General features: G+C 40.7%; 1 protein-coding gene across 2 annotated transcripts in view; it reads left to right on the top strand.

Moving 5' to 3' along the window:
* OPTC (opticin) overlaps positions 1–13284 on the top strand; it is a 25693-nt gene extending 12409 nt beyond the window's left edge. Inside the window, exons 4-7 of one of the 2 annotated variants that reach the window (XM_042465002.1) lie at positions 4462–4620; positions 9875–10077; positions 11309–11404; positions 12840–13284. In XM_042465002.1, coding sequence (XP_042320936.1) covers positions 4462–4620; positions 9875–10077; positions 11309–11404; positions 12840–13010 — 629 coding nt within the window. In that variant the 3' untranslated portion in view covers positions 13011–13284. The remainder of the gene's footprint in view (positions 1–4461; positions 4621–9874; positions 10078–11308; positions 11405–12839) is intronic. The other variant, XM_042465004.1, reaches the window with a different exon arrangement.
* Positions 13285–18126: the final 4842 nt, after the last annotated feature.

Genomic DNA, 18126 nt, shown 5'->3' with positions numbered 1-18126 from the left:
GCGAGCAAGAGCCATCACTTCTTTAACCAGCTTCAAAATGGAGTTGAAGACCATCCTGTTCAGGGAAGCGTTCCCAGGCATTGCATAACTGTCACTTGCTATTTGATGTTCTTTTGTTGCCTGTTTTATTGAATCATTTCCTGTATTGCCATGCACTTTAAATATATTATGCTACTAGAGAGGACCCTTCCCCACCACCACTCCCTTCTCCTTTTGTGTCGTGTCTTGTTAGATTGTAAACCTGAGGGCAGGGAACCGTCCAGTTAAAAAGATTGTATGTACAGCGCTGTGTAAATTTATAAATAAAGGTTAATAATAAATAATAATAATGTACGTTCTAGCTGGGGCTGGGAAATTCTAGCTGATCAGGGGACCTGTACTTCAAAAGTGCCTTTCCTAAGCCCTGATGGTAGCACATGAGGGAGGACTGGTGGCTGTTTCACTGGGGGAGGGGGTCTTGGGGAAATGGTGGAATGTAAATAAAATGATTAATTAATTGATAGATTTTAAGACATTAATTTATCTCCTCTTGACCCAGCAGGGGCCACCAAGATGATGAACAATCAATAAAACAACTTTTAAAGCATTGAATATGTAACTAAAAACTAACAGTCTTCTCTTTAAATATTGCTCTAAATCCAATTTCAAAAAAGTCAAAACAGACCTAATTTTAAGATCCAAAGATCTAGATTTTAAAATTCAAAGTATCACAATCTTCACTGCCCACTGGAAACTTGGAATGGTGCCAGCCTGACCTCCTTTGAGAAGGAGGTCCACAGTTGTGGGGATGCTACAGAGAAAGCCCTGTCATATGTAACCATCAATGGAGCTTCATGTGACTGATTGTGTGTGTGTGTGTGTGTGTAAGCTTCTCCTTCTTTTTTTAGGTGCACAATTTATTGATTGATTTGATGTGTATCCTTTCTCCTAAATGGGATTCAAAGTGGTTTGCAACATAAATTGTTGTGTACCTTCAAGTCATTTCCAACTTATGCCAACCCTATAGTGAACCTATCATAGGGGCTTTTTTTTTTTTTTTTGGCAAGAGTTGTTCAGAATGATTTGCCATTGCTTTCCCCTGAGGCTGACAGCATGTGACTTCCCTAAGGTCATGGCAAGACTGAAAATCAAACTCTGATCTCTAGAGTCATAGTCCAAAACTATGGCTTAAAAGTTTAAAAATCATTAAACCTTCAATTAAAATAACCAAGTAAAACAGTACTTCTACAACCTAATTGTGTGGCCCTCTACCCTGATCAGTTATGGCTGAAGACCTTTGCTTGCCACCAAAAAGACAGCAGAGAGGGGCCAAACTGAATCTTTTTTGGAAGGGAGTTCCATAGCCTTGGAGCAGCCACTGAGAAGGCTTTTTCCTGTGTCCTCATCAGATGAGCCTGGAAGGATGGTGGAGCAAAGAGAAAACTCTACTTCAGAGACTGGCATACTCAAGCAGGCTCATATGGAGAGAGACAGGCTTATAAGCACTGGCAGAACTCGCTCACGTACACCCCTGTAGTCAATCAGCAGCCATCATTCCCTGCTGTGTTGTACACTGAGGGAGAAAACAGGGGAAAGGGAATTGCCTTTGCCCCCAGGCACTGTTGCAAACATGCTGGCAGAGACTTAACATTCCTGCAGCAGAGTTAATGGATCTCAGCCTTTGTGTAAAAATGTCTGGATTTCTCCTTTGAGATGCAGGAGGAGCTTGTGAGAAGAGCCGCTTGTGAATAAACAAAAATGCCAGCAAAGCAACAACACTTTAATGAGCAGAGAAGCAGCAACAATCGGACAGAGTAGCAATTAGATTAGTGACAATTAAAATCCTGTAGCGAGGGATAAATATCTTTATTCATTTTCTGTCACTCCAAACTGGGACAAATTAAGTAGTTGGGTGAGCGAAATTGTTGCCTTTCTGCTTTGAACTCCTCCACAAATGCATTTAGAGTCTAGTTAGTGCTTTGAACAGTGTGTGCGTTTTTTTAAAAATAAAAATAACCCAAGCATTTTTAATTGGTGCCTAGAATCTTGTCATGTTGCCACTGACACCTTAAGTCTGCAAGGGGTGGTTGGCTCCAGACGTAGTACCAATGGTTTCTTAGTGCAAATATAAATCCATATCCATCGGTTTTGTCTCTCTAAATATGGGGGGCCAGACAAAACCCTGAGACAGCCAGCATGATAATAAATAAATGAATAAATAAAAGTTTTATTTATATACCGCCCTTCCGTAGATCAGGGCGGTTTCCAACATAAAAATACAATACAATAATCAATAAAAACAGTACACAACAATATAAAACAGTATAAAGCCCCCGTTAGCCCATCCTCTTTGCCACAGGAGAGGAAGGGAGACCCACTGAACTCTATTCGGGGAATGCAAGGTGGAAAAGAAAGGTTTTCAGGTCCTTTCTAAATTGGGCCAGGGAGGTAATCGAGCGGAGCTCTATGGGCAGCGTATTCCAAAGGGCCGGGGCGGCGATGGAGAATGTCCTCCTCGTAGTGGAGGACAGCCTAGCCCCTGGCACCTAAGGAGTTGCTGCCCGGATGTTCTGAGGGTGCGGGACGGAATGTACGGAGAGAGGCGGTCCTTCAGGTATCCTGGGCCCAAGCCATTTAGAGCTTTATAGGTCATTACCAACACCTTATATTGTGTTGTGATGTGATGGTTTAAGCATTGGCCCATGACTCTGGATACCAGAGTTCAAATCCCTGCCCAGCTGGGTGACCTTGCGCAAGCTGCATTCTCTCAGTCTCAGAGCAAAGCAAAGCCATGATAGGTTCATCTTAAGTATGCCATAAATTGGAAATGTCTTAAAAGCACACAAAAACACAACAACAGCAAAATCCTGAGGTTACTTCATCTGCTTAAGCAGCACTGCATCCATCTAGACTGAACCTTTCTCATTTTAAACAGCTCTTTGGACCAGCACATGTGATCCATCTTTTAATTGGAATTTATTCATTTTTATTATTTTGGGCTAGAATTTTACACTGCAACGTTCTTCAGCAATATGCTTTGGGTTTAATTCCCATGCACCCCAGGGTTGTATGGCCCTTGATCAGGAATGCTAGGAGTGATAATCTCAAATACCTGTATCAAGGATGGCTGTTATTAAGGAGCTCACTGTATCAAGGAAGGCTGTTAAACACACTAACATGTATTTGGAGAAAATCTCATAGCATTCAGTGGGACATATTTGTGAGCAGATGCACATATGATTGCAACATAATTGTGCTAAACTTGTAATTGTGATTGTGGCTAGTCTGGCACTCTACATTGTTCCCATACCCTTTTCCATCTCAGAATATAAATGGATTTTCATCACCTGTTGCATGGTCTTCCTCTCATATGGTATTGTTCAGGGATGGATAGTATATGACTAGAATGCCATATGCAACCCTGGAAGATTTTATGATGCACACATCCACACAAACACACATCATATTTCAGCAGTACCACAGTCCTTTAAAGTGTTCAAAATAAAATAAAATAAGGAATTGCACTGTTGGAACCCGCAGGAAAATGGCATTTTCCTTTTTTAAAAAATGTTCCCACACATCTTGTCCTATTGAAAAAATATGTTTTTCAAAATATCATGAAATTCATGAAATACCAAAATGTTACAGAGACCCCAGTTATGCATGTTTTAGCTAGAAAAAATATTCATATGCTCAAAGAAAAAAATAATACAAGAAAGGAGCCTTTCAAATGCCCAAATCACCCAGTGTGAAGAGTTCTCCTCAAACCCCTTTCTTTCTTCCCATCTCCACCACCCTGTATTCAGATTTCCTCCTAGAATCATAGAATCATAGAGTTGGAAGAGACTGCAAGGGCCATCCAGTCCAACCCCCTGCCATGCAGGAAATCTAAATAAAAGCATCCCCAACAGATGGCCATCCAGCCTCTGTTTAAAAACCTCTAAGGAAGGAGATTCCACTACACTCTGAGGGAGTTTGTTCCACTGTCGGACAGCCCTTACTGTCAGGAAGCTCCTCCTAATCTCTTTTCCTGTAGCTTGCATCCATTACTCCAGGTCCTAGTCTCTGGAGCTGGTGAGTTGGAGAGCCAGGAGAGGATCCTGGAAGGAAGACAGATCTATCTTCCCCACTGCCTCTATCCTCCCAATGAGACCTCATCAAAAATTGCATCATTTCCAAGACGTCTGGCAGTGATAATGAATAATTTAACATTGTGGATCCATCCCTAGTGGTGAGCTAAGATATTCCTATAACAGATTCAGTTAACTAAAACATAAAAAGTGAATGTAATTGTGTAACTGTGATTTTTTTTTAAATGCATACAATTTGAGCACCAAAACAGGACTATTGTGTGAGACTGTTATAGTTAGGTCATCATGCTCTCTTAGCAACCTGTAATTTATAAAATGTATATAGGGTCATTCCTAAACTCTTCTGTTATATCTAGTCTGCATATGTGACTTTTTTCTTTCTTGCTACCAGGTCTTCCCACCTGCTTGATCTGTGTGTGCATCAGCACCTCAGTGTACTGTGATGACACTGATCTAGAACACATTCCATCTCTCCCCTTGGAGACCACATATTTCTATGCCCGGTTCAATCGCATCAGTAGGATTGAAGTGACTGACTTCTCTGGACTCGGTATGTTCTCCTCCACAGGACTTCAGCTACACTTCTTAGAAGCTTGCAGCTTGCTTCTCTCCCCATTAAGTCAACCTCTCTGCTACAGGCAAGGCCACCTGCATACCATGCCTCCACCACCACCCTTCACTTATTCTGCAGATAATACGAAATCATTGGCCATTTGCCATACATTTGTCTCAGTCTGGCATTTGTTTTCATGATAGATCTTGTATGTCATAATTTGATTATTTCTTTTAAGACTGATAGTACATTAGTTCTTACAGTGCATCCACTCTGTGCCTGAATTTGCATGGCCAAATTAGGCACTGTTCTCATAACCACTAGGAAGATCACAGCAGTGGGAAAAAGCTGTGCCACAGCAAATTCTGCAACAAATTTACTTCTGACTATCAAATACAAAATGGCTGTGTATGAATAGCTTCTCAGTGTGCTAGACAATGTAAATGGAATGTATCTATGAAGAATCTGGGACATGGAGAGCAGGGTATAGTGGCTTCCCCTCAGAGTTTGGGAATGTTGCCCAGAATTCTCTATCATAATCTATATTACATAACTTTATATATACTTAGCAACATAGCAGAGGCATCAAGAAATCCTGTTAGTGAATTGCAAAGATTTGTATCAGGGAACCATCAAGATTGTCTTGATGTGCATTAGTAGAGCCCAGTGCACACTGGCTAGCTGGTGTCCCAATGCACAATTGGTCCTGCTGCACACCAGTTCCATTGTGCATCAGTCCTTTTGCACATCAGTCACAGCAGCTGCTTGCTGAATATGGATGTTGCAAAACTCCTCTTTTTCCTGCATATGTATGAAATTCCAGCTGTTTTTTGGCTACAGCTCTGAGGATTGCCTAGTCAGCTGAATGGAGGATTCTAAGAGCTGTAGTTGAAGAAAATAACGTATTGACCTGTTTACAATTTACCTTACATGGAACTTAATTTATTGTGTGGCATCACACACCTTCTAAAAATAGGTACTGTATATATTCATATATAAGCCTAGAAATTTTAGTCAAAAAATTGACCCCAAAAACTTGGGTCGACTTATTCACAAATCACTGAAAATACTGTACCTAAACTCTTATCAAAATGGAACAATTCCTTTCTCTGAGTTGACTGGCAAAAGGTGAGAGCTTATTTCATCCCAAGAGAACCTAAAAGAACCACTAGCCCCCTCTATTTTCTCCACTGTGGTGCCACTTCTTGCTGTTTAATGCCTGGATGGGAAAATAGCGGTGGCAGTTCCTTTGTCACCCATCCAGGCTTTAGGGTGCACACAAACAGTTATGCCTGCTGGAATTTCATTAAGTTCTTTGGCATTGTTTTCCTTTGCTTCACCCTTTACATCCTTTCTTACAAACCGCTGGTTTTACCCTCAACTTATCCATGGGTCATATCAAAATCTGTAATTTTGCCCACAAACCCTGCTCTTGACTTATACATGAGGTCAACTTATTGTCGAGTATATATGGTAGTTCAGTATGATAACTCTGGGTTACATTATAAAATGGGTCGTGTATGGTGAAGCATTTAGAAATAGATATTTTTATTGCTCATCTGAACTCAGCCTTGATGCATCCAATATAGATAGGCAAACGCTAATATGATCCAGTGAACAGACCCTTGGATTCCATAGGCCACATGTACCATGTGTACCATTCAATTTCTGGCTATATTCACAACAATAAAGGATCTGAAGTAGATTCTATATAGCAATAGCAATAGTAAGTACATTTTTATACCGCTTATCAGTGCACCTAAGCACTCCCTAAGCGGTTTACAAAGTGTAAGCTAATTGCCCCAACAATCTGAGTACTCATTTTAGTGACCGCGGAAGGATGCAAGCCTGAGTTGAGCTTGAGCCCCCTGGCTGGGATTGAACTCACAACCTTATGGTTTGTGAGTGAGTGGCTGCAGTACAGGCATTTAACCACTGCACCACCATGGCTCCTATATCACTGCTAAATTCCACTATCCCTCTCATCCCCCCCTCTGTCTCTTTCATGCATCTTGCTATTAATTTGACACTTATGTTGATCATAGCTGATCTTGGAAAAGTTACTTTTTCAGCTACAATAAAACTATAATTTTAAAACATCCCCCCAAGCTTTGTTTACTGTGCTAATCACACTGATGTATGAAGGAATATAGATTGGAATTTTGTGGATATGCAAGCATTATGCCTGTGTATTTCCTTTTAGGGGCATTCAAGAAAAGGGAATTCAGTACCTTGTTTAGACAATAACCATGCACATGTAACTGTCCTTTTTGATGCCAATGAACACACCTCCACCCATATACACAAATACACAGAGTCACTTAATGGCTGGAAAAAGGCATGATGTAGGCAAGCAGCATTTACCTGTATTTCTGTAACTGTATAATTACACACACACATACACAAATCCTCTGAGACCTCCAGAGGAGCCTCACACATAACATGTATGAGCTGCATGGGATAGTGGTTTGAGCATAATACTAGAACTTTTTTCAGAGATGGTTTGCCATTACTATTCTCTGAGGCTGAGAGAGTGTGATTTGTCCCTGTGTAACTTTGGGCAAATCACACTCTCTCAGCCTTAGAGGATAGTAATGGCAAACCATCGCTGAAGAAACTTGCAAAGAAAACCTTATGATAGGTTCGGTTCACCTTAGGATTGACATAAGCTGGAAATGAGAATTGAAAGAACACAGCAGCAGCAGTAGTAACAACAAACTCCCCCAAAACCTTATGAATATCTGCTTGTCTGTCCCTTTTTGGAAAATGCCAGATGAATGTTTTTGGATTTGGAGATCAAACCTGGCCTGTTTCTGACAAACACGATCACAGCTGAAAGCTCATAATGCATCATCCTCAGCCAATTTAAAATCTCAAGGGCAGTATGCTTTTCACCTTTGAAGGATTTGCACCCATACTACAATAAGAGGCTGCCATTTGATAGGTAACTAATGTTGTTTAATGCTAGGGGGAAACTGATGGAAAAAAACATTTTCTTTTCACAAAACCTACTATTAGGCTGTAGAAATTTCAGGCAGTGAGTCAGCCCCAGAGATGTTCTGACGCATCAGTCAGAATAGCTAATGTAACTAAAATGTATCAAAAGGTGGAGATGATCCTATTTGGGGTGAATTTTCTCTAGCGTTCTGCACCAAAGGGCTGCACATTCTCCAGCTTCTAGCTATAGCCCCCCAATAGTGCGATATGAGTATATCTGGCAAAGCTGAATGTATTTATTTTGTAAAGCTTGTACTGATTAGCTGCATGAATCTTTAACAACTCCTCCTGCTCTTGCTCCTGCTCCTCCTCCAGGGAAGGCTAGACAAATCTGCCCATTTCAATTTCTCCAACATTCATGGTTTTTAATTAATAAATAAATCTCAAGTTCTTTGCATCTTCTTTCTGCAGAAATTTGCTGCTTTTGATAAATTCTTATATTAAAAAACCCAAGTTTACAAAATGTTCATTCATCTGCACCATTCAAGTCCAATAAGTATAGCCATTAGTAATATAGAGAGTGCATGTTCCACCTTCCTGTCATAGAGATGTTAAGAATGAGAATGTTATCAGACAAAAAGAGGCAGGAATCCTAATTTAACTACAAACATGGTTGAATACACTAGAATGCAAACTGCACATTCAACACCTGGGTGGACCACAGAATCATAGAGTTAGAAGGGAACCTAAGGGTTGAAACAGTTTTGTTTTTGTTTAGCATCCCCCCCCCCAAACTTCAAATTTGTTTCATTGCATTCATGAAGAATTTAAAATGATTGAATTTTGGGAAATGCTTATCCAAAAAGTAATTGAACAAACCTCTCATCCATCCTTAATGGTGATGATGATGATGATGATGATGATGACAAATAATGTTATTTCTTTCCTGCCTGTCCTCAAGGCAGGGTAAAGCACGTTAAAATAAAAAATACAATTAAAAACACATAAAATCAACATTTACAATACAACACTATAAAATGGTTTAAATACATTATGAATGTAGTAGGGATGTAAGTCTTTGTTAATTTTGTTCTCCAAAGAGCCAACAAGTGATTTTAGCAATTTTCTTCTCACTGCTGTGGGAAAGTCCTTGAAAACTGCGCAATTTTCCAATTTTTCAAAAATTATTCAGTTTGAATTTTTTTTCCTGCAGAGAAATTTTGTTTTCTGAGCAGAAAAATCATATTTCAAGATGTCTGCACCAACAAAACAAAACAAAACAAAAACAACAGGTGGGATTTCTCATGCAAAGAAGTCCCAATCTTTGAAGGTTCTGAACACCAAGGAATTCTCATTAGGGTTTTCTGACACTCAGGAAACCCTTTTTTCAACCACTGATTTAATATTTTTCCCCTAGCGCATAGCAATGTTTTGATTAAAACAACAAGCTAGTGAGTTATCTGCTAAATTGATAAGGGATCCCAATAACTATGGGCATCTCTACACAGGCCATTTACATTGGCTCTCCCAACCCCCACCGCTCTCACATCATTCTGTCCAGATGACACAGAGCTAAAGCCCCAATTTGAGTATGGACTATCTTCATGTGGAAAGGCTAGTTCTTCACTGAATCCAGGTCATCCCTGCCTTAAGGTGAATTTTTAAAAAACTACCTTTTGCTCCAGATTTTCCAGGAGCACTCTAGAATGATGCTTGGTAACAAAGAGCTGTGCCATCCAGCATGACTGCTGCTGGTACTGGTCACTCCTTCTGAGGTCACAATGAGGTACCCATCCATATGATCAATGCTCGGCACTTCATTTTTGGCCTCAGAGGAAGTGAGTCACACTAGTGGTGGCACTGTGAGGAGGTACAGCAAGATGCTGTGTAAATATCTATCTGGTGTCGTTCCAGAATGTGGAGGTAACAGAGATAATTTGGGGCAGTTTTGGGACCAGAATACTCTAGTAGCAGCCCAGAATATTCTGACCAATGTAGATGTGCCCTATTTTCACAAAAGATCAACAGAAGGGGCAAAAGGAGGAGGATGAAGGTAATGACATTTGGTTCATTACAGGCAGAAAATTGTCCACAAAAATGATATTGCATCTCCACATGCACCCAAGACAGTAATGCCCAATACATATATGTGAGCGGGCAAATTGGACAGTATCTTCTGCTCACTTCAAACGTTGTATGATCTCATATAAAATAGTTAATGAATGCCATGTGAACAGAAATAATGCACATTAACTAATTAACAAATGATTCCTGAAAATGTATGTGTGATTTCATCCCAAACTTGTTTTCCCAGAAAAAGTGAAACGAATTGACCTGACAAGTAACTTTATCTCCTCGGTGGATGAAGACTCTTTCCAGCTGCTGCCCTCTTTACAAGAGCTTGTCCTCCCAGAAAACAGATTGACTTCCCTGCCTCTGTTACCCAAATCCCTTGTACAACTGGATGCTCGGTTTAACATGATCCAGAGTGCAAGCATTAGACCTGAAGCTTTCAAGGTGAATGTCTTTCCTTTTTTAAATGCTTACAGATTAAAGCCCATCATTCTGCTTTGTTTGGTTCTTCTTCTGTAACTATTCTGGTTATGTACTTATGAATGTCAAGAACCAATGTTGCTGTAGTGATCGAAGTGCTGGGGCCCTTTGTCATCATCATCATCATCATCATCATCATCATCATTATTATTATTATTATTATATTCAGGACTCAAGGCAACTTACAACAGGATTTAAAAAAATAATTAAATGGGTCCTTGATCCCTGCAGAAAGTCCCAGCAAGTGTAAACATCACCAGCAATTCTAAATATGATCATTTGTCCATTACAACAAAGCTATAGACAGTTCCTCCACTCCCAGATCACATTCTATCCATTACAGAAAATGAGGTTCAGAGTATGCTGAATGGTTTGACTAGGGCCAGATACCATGTGGGCCAGACACATTGTTTGTCATAGCGAAAATGAAGACCTGAAGTACTCCTGAAAGGAAAGTCTTAGCATGGATGTTGAAGTCCCCCAGCACTACAAGCCCAGTGGAGTCCAGCCACAACCTTGAGATGACCCCAGCTAACACGAAGACTGTTTAATACTTGGCTAGGCAGTACACCAACAAAATCCCTATTTTGTCTTGGCCACCCAGCTTCAGGTACACACATTCAGACATTGAGAACTGTGGGATAGGACACCTGGTCAGGGGGATGGAATCTCAATAGACCACTGCAACCCCACTTTCATACTCCCCAGATCGCCTCTGCTATTGCAAAGAAAACTGGTGAACAAAGCTGAGTGAGATTAACCTCCTTGCCCCCAAGCCTCATCCAGCCAGGTTTCTGTGATACATGCTAGGTCAGCTGCTTATACTTTTCTATATCCTACTGTTAATTACTACAGCCCACAGGTTCATTTGTATGATAGGCATCATTTCTAGGCAAGCAGCATTTGCTCTTTCTTTGTTTTCCTTTTGCTGTACAAAAATTAACAATTAGAATTGAAATTAAACATTTGAAATTAACTGGGAATAAAATTGTCCACATATGATGATAAACACTCCCACCCCTCCCCAGCAGTTTCTCTTGTAGTCCCTCTTTTGACTAAATTTCATTACACTAGGCAAAATCAAGCTGAATTCCTCTGAAACATTAATGACTGCATTAAAGATTTAAGGAAGCCTGTCTTGAAAGAGAACAGCAGCAAAGGGCTGGTTGTTTGTTTCTCTCTCTCATGTTTTTAGGATCTGAAAAAGCTGCAGTTCCTTCATCTGTCTGATAACAAATTGGACTATATTCCAGTGCCCCTGCCTGAGGGTCTGAGGTCTTTGCATCTACAGGTGAATGAGATGGTGAAAGTGGCCCTTAAAAGACAAAAATGGGATACCCATGGCCAAAAAAAAGATGGATCCTTAAAAGAATAAACCCTTTTCAGCCATTTATTTTTGGAGGGGGGATATTATTAAAGTAATGGAGGTATTAAACAGGCTGATGCATAATAGTGGACATGACATCAGTTCTATATTTGCATTTAGTTGGGATTTGCTCCTATATATTTCCTGTATCAGCAAAAACTTAGGTCCCTTCTGTCTGCAGCCAGGCTTAGACTAGAGCTTTGCAACATTCCTTATTTGGACTGCATCTCCCAACCAGCATGACTGCTTGATGCTCGGAGTTGTAATCCAAAAACAAAACAAAACAAAAACACGTGGCCAGAGTCTGGCCTAGATATGACCTGACCTATGCTGCTTGGAACTGGGCTGCAAATGAAGTGTCTTTCCTGCACCTTGCAGTGTAAGAAACTGGGCTGCATCAGAAGTAGCCAATGGCATAGTTGGTTCAGGGACAAGGTGGTAGATCCATGGTGGGTCTTACAGGACCTACTCCAGGTTTAATGGAAGCATTGTATAAAGCTATCCAAGGTGCTGAACCTATTTGTTGACTATGTTCAGTACCTTGGATATCGTTTATAAATTGCTCCTGGAAAACTCAGTGAGAATTTGCTTCATGGAAATAACAGAGCCACTAGCTGCCTCTAAGCTGCATTTAATTAGACCTGGATAAATATATGACTTGTCATCATAATACAGGATATAACGGTGGGTGGGGGTCTTGTTTATAGAACAAAAGGGGTGTGTGAATGAGGAGTATAGAACTTTTCCCCTGCTTTCCAGATCAGAGGTGGACAATTTTGTTAGAGCTCAAGGCCAAATTTTTATCCCACAGCACTTTCTACAGGCCATACCAGATCCAAAAGTGGATTTAAATAGAAAGAAATTCAAGTGACCCGATGTCTACTCTCATTTTTGATTTCGTGAACAGCAGAGCTGGCCTGCAAAGCTTTGCATTCCCAATGTAAAAACCACTGATCTGGAGGCATCTGTGTGTGTCTCTGTGTATGTAATTGTACACATTAAAAATCTGCCTAAAGAGTGCCTCAAGAATTGCAAAAACCAATGAAACTCCAGTCTGCCGCTGGCTTTGATGCTGCATGTTGCTCATTGGGTGTACTGTGCCCAATCCTCCCTGTAAGTCTCACTCCCTCAATCTCAAACCCTCCATCACCAATACAGGAAACGAGCCTTTAAAGAAAGGGGATATAGAAAGGAGCTGCTCTTGCAATCCTAATTTAACCTTCCCTTGGATCATTCAGTCCTCTCCACCCATTAGTTTGTAAATACCTGTGGCAGGTTTGGCCTTGAATTCTTAGGTCTGAGAACTGTCACACCTGATTTGACCCCTTGGGATTGTTTTCTCTTTTCTCTCCCTGCCTAGAATAACAATATCCAGATCCTACATGGAGACACATTCTGTGACAGCAGAGACTACAGCCACATCCGCAGGGCCCTGGAGGATATCCGCTTGGATGGCAACCCCATCAACCTAAGCCTCTTTCCCAATGCTTATTTCTGTCTGCCTCGCCTGCCCACAGGCCGTTTCTACTGAAGTAAAGCCAGTGCATGGAGCCTGAGGGCTGGGAGCTGGTCACAATCCATGCCAGGGAAAGAGGCATTGGCATTCATTTCCCTGCCAGGCAGATGTTGATGCTGTTGAACTGATATTTTGAACACTCTCTCTTTCCTTTTCTCATCTTAGCCTCCTTTATATAGGAGCATGTAGGACTAAGCTGCATAAACGTCACCTCAGAAAGAAGAACTGACAAACATGTAAAAGTTAGTGCTAATTAAATATAATGTCAGATTGAAGCATGCACTCTGTGCATCCTTTTTTGTCCTAATATGTGACCATCAAAAAATGTGGTACAAATCAGTAAAGGTTCCTAGCAATGGATCAGTCCTTACTATTTCCTTCTTCACAATCAAGGTTCACTGCAGCTTTGTCTCTGCTTCCTGATATTTGTGTGCACCTCATTCTACAATACCACAAGCCACATATCAGATGCTGACAGTACTGCTTCTAGCCCTTTTCATCCTACTTTGTAGATGTCCTATCTGGGTCCCAACCTTTTGCCTCTTTACTCCAATCTAGTGTCTAATCCATACTAATTCTGTTGTGCAATAATAATAGTCAGTGCACATCCCGGTTTCTCACACAGGGGGCTGCTAAAGCCTTTCCAAGTCCATATGTAGGACTGAAACTTGGAAAAGTACTTTTAACAAGTAATTAGTTACCATTATAGTTCCAAACCCTTTTGCCCATAATTTTCTACCATTGTGAAACCCAGTCTGGGTTAACTGTAATTAGGATGTAGTTGGGATTTAGGCCTAGGAGATGTAGTCCAAAAAGTAATTTGTCCAGGTGCTGGGCATTAATAACCAAGGTATCCTATACTTCTACTTCTGCAGAAGCTACTTAAGGAGAGTCCTGATAGATTTGTAGAGAGGTAGTCTCTCTTTTTCAAGTTAGAAAACTTTTTCAAGTTAGAAATCTGAGGTCCAAGATGACTTGAAATCAGATCTTTATTTTTCTTTGTTGTAAATAACTTCTTTTAAAAATAATATATTCAGTTAGCCAGGTGCCTCCAGAAACAACAAGCCCAAATCTGTATCAATGCCAGTCTTCTGCTAAATCCAATGAGATGGAAATTATGCAGAAAAAAAATAATTCCTTTGCTTGGACACTGTAGCTCTAGGAAGCAATGGGGAAAGGGAAAATATTTTGTGTGTGTGTGGGTTTTTTCTGCTGCAAGTATTCTATGTACAGTAACAACCACCAACTGTGTCTGAAAACCCAGATCTCCTCTTATCCAACCAGGAGATTCTCCTGCAAAAAATCACTGCTGAGAGATAGATAAGAAGCACACACACAGCCATGCTGCCTGCACATGAATGCAGTTATTTTCTCTATAGCCTTGAAAGTAGGGAAGGATGTGGGGGCAAGGGTGACTACATAAATCCACTTTAAGTGGGTTCCTAATCTACAGCCACCAAATCTCCTTAGCTAAACTTCCATTTAACTGCCCATTGCTCTGGCTGTATAGAAAGGAGAGTTAAGGACTAGGCTGGGGAGAAACATTAAGGTGGGGATTACGGAATAACTTTTATTCTTTTGGTAATGGGTAAGGATTTACAGGGGAAAGATCTTGTCTTAAATCCTTGGTTTTTATTCTGTTTCCCTTCCTCTGAAGGAAATACATAGCAGCTGCAAATCCAACCAAGCTTTTCCTGGTTTTAAAGATCCAGGAAAACAATGTTAAAAGCATATTGTTTGAATAGTGTATGTCTTGATTTATTAAAGTGAGCAATGGGAGCCCCCCTCACTCGGTATTTAGGACCTAGAAAAGGATGCATCTTTGGAACAAAAATTAAACCCCTTGATTTGAGGAGTTCCTTAAAAGAATCACGGTTTGCTTTCCTTCCTTGAGCCACTAGATGGAGCAAAAGAATATTATCAGAATATTCCTCCACTTCTACATAAACTGCTTTCTTAATCTCTGCCATTAGAGTTTTATCTCCCTTCTGCTGCTGCTTGAACATTTAAAACTGATTATCTAAATCAATGAGATTCGTGAGCCTGTGCCCTTGAGTTAACAGCATTGTCGATATCCTGCTTGCTGGTTGCTGGGAAACCCACAGTTTGAATGGAGCTTGTGCCACAGGATTGACAAAACAGGGGAGGGGGGAACCGGAGCCAAAAGAAACCTAGAGTAAAATGGTGGCAAAGAAGAATTTCTGAACATTGCCTTCATTGTCTAGTGTGGCAAACAGTAGTCAATGGGGTAAGAGTGGATGAGAGACTAGGCATTAAAAAATGAGAAGAAACCAACAGCTGCTCTGTTTTAGACAAAGGGCTGGCCCTACTGTTAGGTAGATTAAAGTGGATTTATTAAAGCCACAGATTTTGATTATTTTTTCTTAATGATTATTTTTTCTTAATCTGTTATTAAGCAAATGATTATTTTTTCTTACTCTGTTATTATGGATTTTTTTTTATTTTTAGGGATGGGTAAAGCTCTTTGTGAGATTTTCTGCCTCAGGTACCAATACAACTTGGCTAGCAGTAGGTACCATACACCTCGATATTGGGAGCAGATTATTTGGGGCAGATAGTAAATGAAATGATTGTCACCAAGGAAAAGTGGCTTGTCTTTCCATATTCAGAATAGCCCACTATGATTTTTATTCACAACATACTGTAATTTAAGGTCCTCATAGCATGGACCTTTTTTGTTTTTATAGCTAAGACACCCAAACTCACAGGTGTTATATAGCAGCATCCCATTTTGGATGGGAAATTGTTGTAGTTGTAATCCAAAAAATACATTTTCCCAATGCATTTTCTGGGCATACGCCTCAATAATATCCCTCAAGCTATTTGTATGTTGTTGTTAGGCAGGGCTGTAATACAAAAGGCAGTTTCCTGAACAGGATGGACAATTCAAGGTCCCTTCTTTTCTCTTTCATTGGCCTTTTCGCCCCTTGAACTGGACAGCCTTCAAGCATAGGATGCCTTCAGACAGAGATGGGCTCACTGACAGTTCTTTGAACAGAGGACTGTCCCCAGAAAATTAGAACAGCTGGCCATCCTACTAAACATAGATGTGCAACTTCAGTGTCAGCTAGAAGTGTTTGCACTACACAATTGTATCAATTTCATACTACTTTCATTATCATGGCACCATCCTAAGTGATCCTGGGACATGTAATTTGGTGAGATACATTGAAGGCACAGGGAATTGGAGCTGAGGAATAAATCAGTTTAATTCTGTAGTGGAGATAGATGCATAGGGTGTTGTAGTTCAGAACAATGGACTATAGCTCTCTGGCAGAAAATTGTAGCCATGCTGGCTGTGGTTTCTGGGAGTTGTAATACCAAAAGGAACTTTCCTGAGTTCTGACCAGTTGTTTCAATTAGCACTAAAGTTGCAGTGGAAGGTATGCTCCCATGGTTGTCGTATTATATAGCATGTTTTAGAGGCTTGGCTACAGTGACAGCCATGCATCTCTGCAGCTTAATCTCAGGGACATATTACATAGAAAACCAGTAATGTATAGAAACCCAATGAAACTCAGCACTTTCAAGAGAGGACCATTACATAGAGCCAAGGGCTCTATTTATGGAGAAGGATTAGAAGAACTGAAACTCCAGAGGCTGGCCTAGTTTCTGGTGAGGGTGTGGTTCAGCTGACTTGGCGCAGATAGATGCTTGAGTATGCAAGGGAAAGCATCCAGGAACAAACAAGTAGCACATGATGAGAAGCAAAGAGACTGCCCTAAAAAAAAAAATAAATAAACCAAGGCTTCAGCAACCATTTGCTGACTTGCCATGAAAGCTATTAGACTATAGAACAGCCTTTCCCATGGGAAGTGGGGGAAGCGGACTCATTTGAGAGAGTTCAAATTAAACTGGACAGAGCTCTGGTAAAGAGACTCAAGGGAGCAATAGAGCCTTAACAAGGGATGGATGGATGAGGTCAAGACATTTGGGCTTCAGCACTTATTTCAGAGACACACTGGAGGGTGTATGTAAAGGGGGGGGAGGAGAAGCCCATGGTAAGAATATAAAATTTGCATGGTAAGAAGTCACATATGAACACCATGGCTTATTAACTGCACCTTAAGAATTGAATACATATTTTCTAGGCAAAATCCAGTCCCACTGAGTGTGGCTGTAGATGCAGAATCTGGCAGTGCCAGGTACATGTCAGCTATTCTATAATGATAAAGACATTTTGTGTCCATTTGTCTCTCTGGAATCCTGTTGGTGACATAGGATAGTGTAGCTTCCATTACATCAGGGCATGAGTTTTGTTGTGTAACTGGGTATTCAGTATCTCCTTGTGTGATAATCCCGCCAGTATAAATAAGAACACTGAAGTCTCCCCCCCCTCCACCATAGCCAATTGGTAGCTGGTAAAGGGTGGGGGAATACCCCGTCAACATTCAACTGAGGTTTCACAACAGGAAGAAGAGATAAGGCAACACCCACTTGGATCTCCAGCAAGTATAGGTGAGTATGCTGGATATACAATATAATGCCATCTTCCCTCTTCTTTTAGTGCAAGGGCCTTACCTACTCTCCCCCAGGCACAAACTGGCCACAAAGATGTGCCCTGGTTTTAATTGTGCTAGTGGAGAAAGGAAATTCAAATTAATTAAAATATGTCTGTAACCTGCAGTACCATCTTTAGTCACCAAGTGCCAGACTTTTCTAACCTTCACTATAAGCTAAATAATAATATGTCTATGGTTTTTGTGGGTTTTTTGAGCTATCTGGCCATGTTCTAGAAGAGTTTATTCCCAATGTTTCTCCAGCATCTGTGGCTGGCATCTTCAGAGAATGAATGGTAAGATGTCTGTTTTTCCAGAGAATCTTTAGGCAGCTTCACATGCTTCCCTTTGCAGGACCCCCAAAACTTTTTCAACAGTTGAAAGGGGGAGTCCTAATGCCTGGTAGAGTGGAATTAAGAAACAGAGAGGACTGAATTACCACCAGAATGGAGAGAGGGAAAGACCATTACTGAAGAAAAAGATGGGGACAGAGAAGATAGGAAAGAGTAGAGGGAGAGAATGAGTACAGTGGTGCCTCGGGATACGAAATGATCGGGTTACGAAATTTCCGGGATACGAAAAAGTTGGATTGGCAAAAACTGTTTCGGGTT

This window comes from Sceloporus undulatus, chromosome 4 (genome assembly GCF_019175285.1).
Source record: "Sceloporus undulatus isolate JIND9_A2432 ecotype Alabama chromosome 4, SceUnd_v1.1, whole genome shotgun sequence".
NCBI lineage: Eukaryota > Metazoa > Chordata > Lepidosauria > Squamata > Phrynosomatidae > Sceloporus > Sceloporus undulatus.
This window is presented reverse-complemented; position numbering and strand designations above follow the sequence as displayed.